Raw genomic sequence first — 1,944 nt, 5'->3', positions numbered from 1 at the left:
TGTGAGGGAAAAAAAAAATCATTTCGGGACGGACGTTAGGCGTATGCGACGTGCGCGCAGTGAGCTCACCCACCTGGGAGTTTCTAAGAACACCAAAAGGTGTTGGTAAAAGCTTGGAAAGCTGCCGCGTTAATGGGTTCTTCTGCTCGTTTTGGGAGGGGAAGGACTAAAAAAGCGGCAGCACGCTCCTCCCGAAGTTACGTCCGCGCAAGCGAGGGTGTAGGAAAAGCGCTACGGATATTTCTCCGCCTTCCCCTTTCTCTCCCTTTCCTCCTTGAGCTGTTAAGCTCCGACTCCTTGTCGAAAGCCACCTGTTACTGTAAATAAAGACGTAAAGGACTAGCAGACGTGGTAGTAGTTTTGTGGATGTGAGTAGAAAGCTCCAAGAAGAATTTTCTAGCTGGCTCGCAGCTTCTCGGCAGCAGGCTGCCTCTTTTAAAATGACGTTGGCCCTAATTGGCGCTAATTTTATTGTAGGCGTGGCTCTCGCTGTGATCCTCAGCAGTGTTCGACATATTAGTGATAAGGTTTTCCTAGAGGCTGCTAAGGTAAGTGTGGAAGCAGAGTAGGCTGTGGCTTCGGACACGAAATCAAATCTTGCTTTCCCGTTTGATTTCTTTGGGGTTTATCCCTCCCCAATGGCAAAAAAAAAGAAAAGAAAACGGATTTCGATCGAACAAAATGGTGAAAACCTATCGGCTCCTCTTGCCGTTTTAAATTTTTCCCTCCTTGAAACCAAACACCCAAATAGGAAATCTGCCTGTGTGGAACTTGCCGCGCAGATTTGTCGCCTCCGCCTGCCCCGCTCTGGGTTGCCGGCGTGGTCGGGGGTGCCTGTGGCCCCCCAGGCTCCCGTCCTTTCCTGCCTTTTCCATTCTTCTCCGTTCCGGAGCAGGAAACACCAGTGAATCAACTGGTTGGACACCTGCAGGCGTGTTGTGCTCTTATAAATCCCATGATCAGGGATAGTTCAGCCTCCAGAAAAAAACCAGGATCTTATTTTGCGGAGTTTTCTGATGCGGGCACAGATCGAAGTAGTTGATCTTTGAGAGTTTTTGAGATTTTTTGGACTTATTCTGGTGCTGTGGAAGCGCTCGAGCACTAAGAACTTGTTTGCTCATGTTATCAATCGGATTTGGGATGCAGTAAAGAGAACTCGCTCGTTTTTCTAACTCAGGCTTTGGCAGAGCAGTTGACCGATGAAGAACTCGCGCAAGGAAGACTTTATCCTCCGCTGTCGAATATCAGGGAAGTTTCGATTTATATTGCTGTCAAGGTGAGTATGAAGCATAAAACCCAACCGTGCTGGAAGCATTTTATGTGTACATTAACCTGCTTGGGTATAAAATACCCAATTCTTTGTGCCTTTAATAGGAGACACTTTGAGGGAAAAAAAAAAGTTTGTTGCATCCTTCAGTTTGGAAGGATGGGCTGAAATGAAGCCGAAACGAAGTTTTCGGATCGTTCTGGAATTGTCCTTGGTGTTTGATCCGTTTTCGTATCGCAGGGATCATTAGGTGAATGTAACGAAAGGCGCAAACCGCACGGTGGTTTTTAACTTTGCAGGTGATGGAGTTTTTGTACGCGAACAACATGGCTTTCCACTACCCCGAACCTGCAGACAAGAACCGGTACATTCGATCCAAAGTTTGGACCTACGAATACGAATCCTTCATGCCTGACGTGTATGACTGGCCCGAATCTAAGGTGCACTGATGGATCAGAAGATCGAGCTCCTCAGGCCGTATCTTTTACTCTGCAGGGATCCCTTTTGAAGACCAATCGAAATCATCATCTTTGAGTCCTGTAATTTATTTTCGCTCGGTTTGGTGTTTCCCCCTTCGCCTCCCCCCCTTTTCTACCCACTTGATGGAGATTCTTCCTGCGGGGATGATGGCATCTGTCACAGGAATGAAAGAGTTTGCCGAAATTAATTTAAATAAT

The 1,944-nt window shown here is 47.0% G+C and overlaps 1 protein-coding gene across 1 annotated transcript in view; it reads left to right on the top strand.

Moving 5' to 3' along the window:
* Positions 1–1,716, top strand: part of ME2 (malic enzyme 2, NAD(+)-dependent, mitochondrial) — a 10,260-nt gene extending 8,544 nt beyond the window's left edge. The window contains exons 12-14 of the mRNA XM_009867664.1: positions 478–548; positions 1,178–1,276; positions 1,567–1,716. Coding sequence (XP_009865966.1) covers positions 478–548; positions 1,178–1,276; positions 1,567–1,716 — 320 coding nt within the window. The remainder of the gene's footprint in view (positions 1–477; positions 549–1,177; positions 1,277–1,566) is intronic.
* The last annotated feature ends 228 nt before the right edge of the window (positions 1,717–1,944 follow it).

The sequence above is a fragment of the Apaloderma vittatum genome, unplaced genomic scaffold (assembly GCF_000703405.1).
Source record: "Apaloderma vittatum isolate BGI_N311 unplaced genomic scaffold, ASM70340v1 scaffold31684, whole genome shotgun sequence".
NCBI lineage: Eukaryota > Metazoa > Chordata > Aves > Trogoniformes > Trogonidae > Apaloderma > Apaloderma vittatum.
Note: the sequence above shows the minus strand (reverse complement) of the source record. Positions and strands in the feature narration are given on the sequence as shown.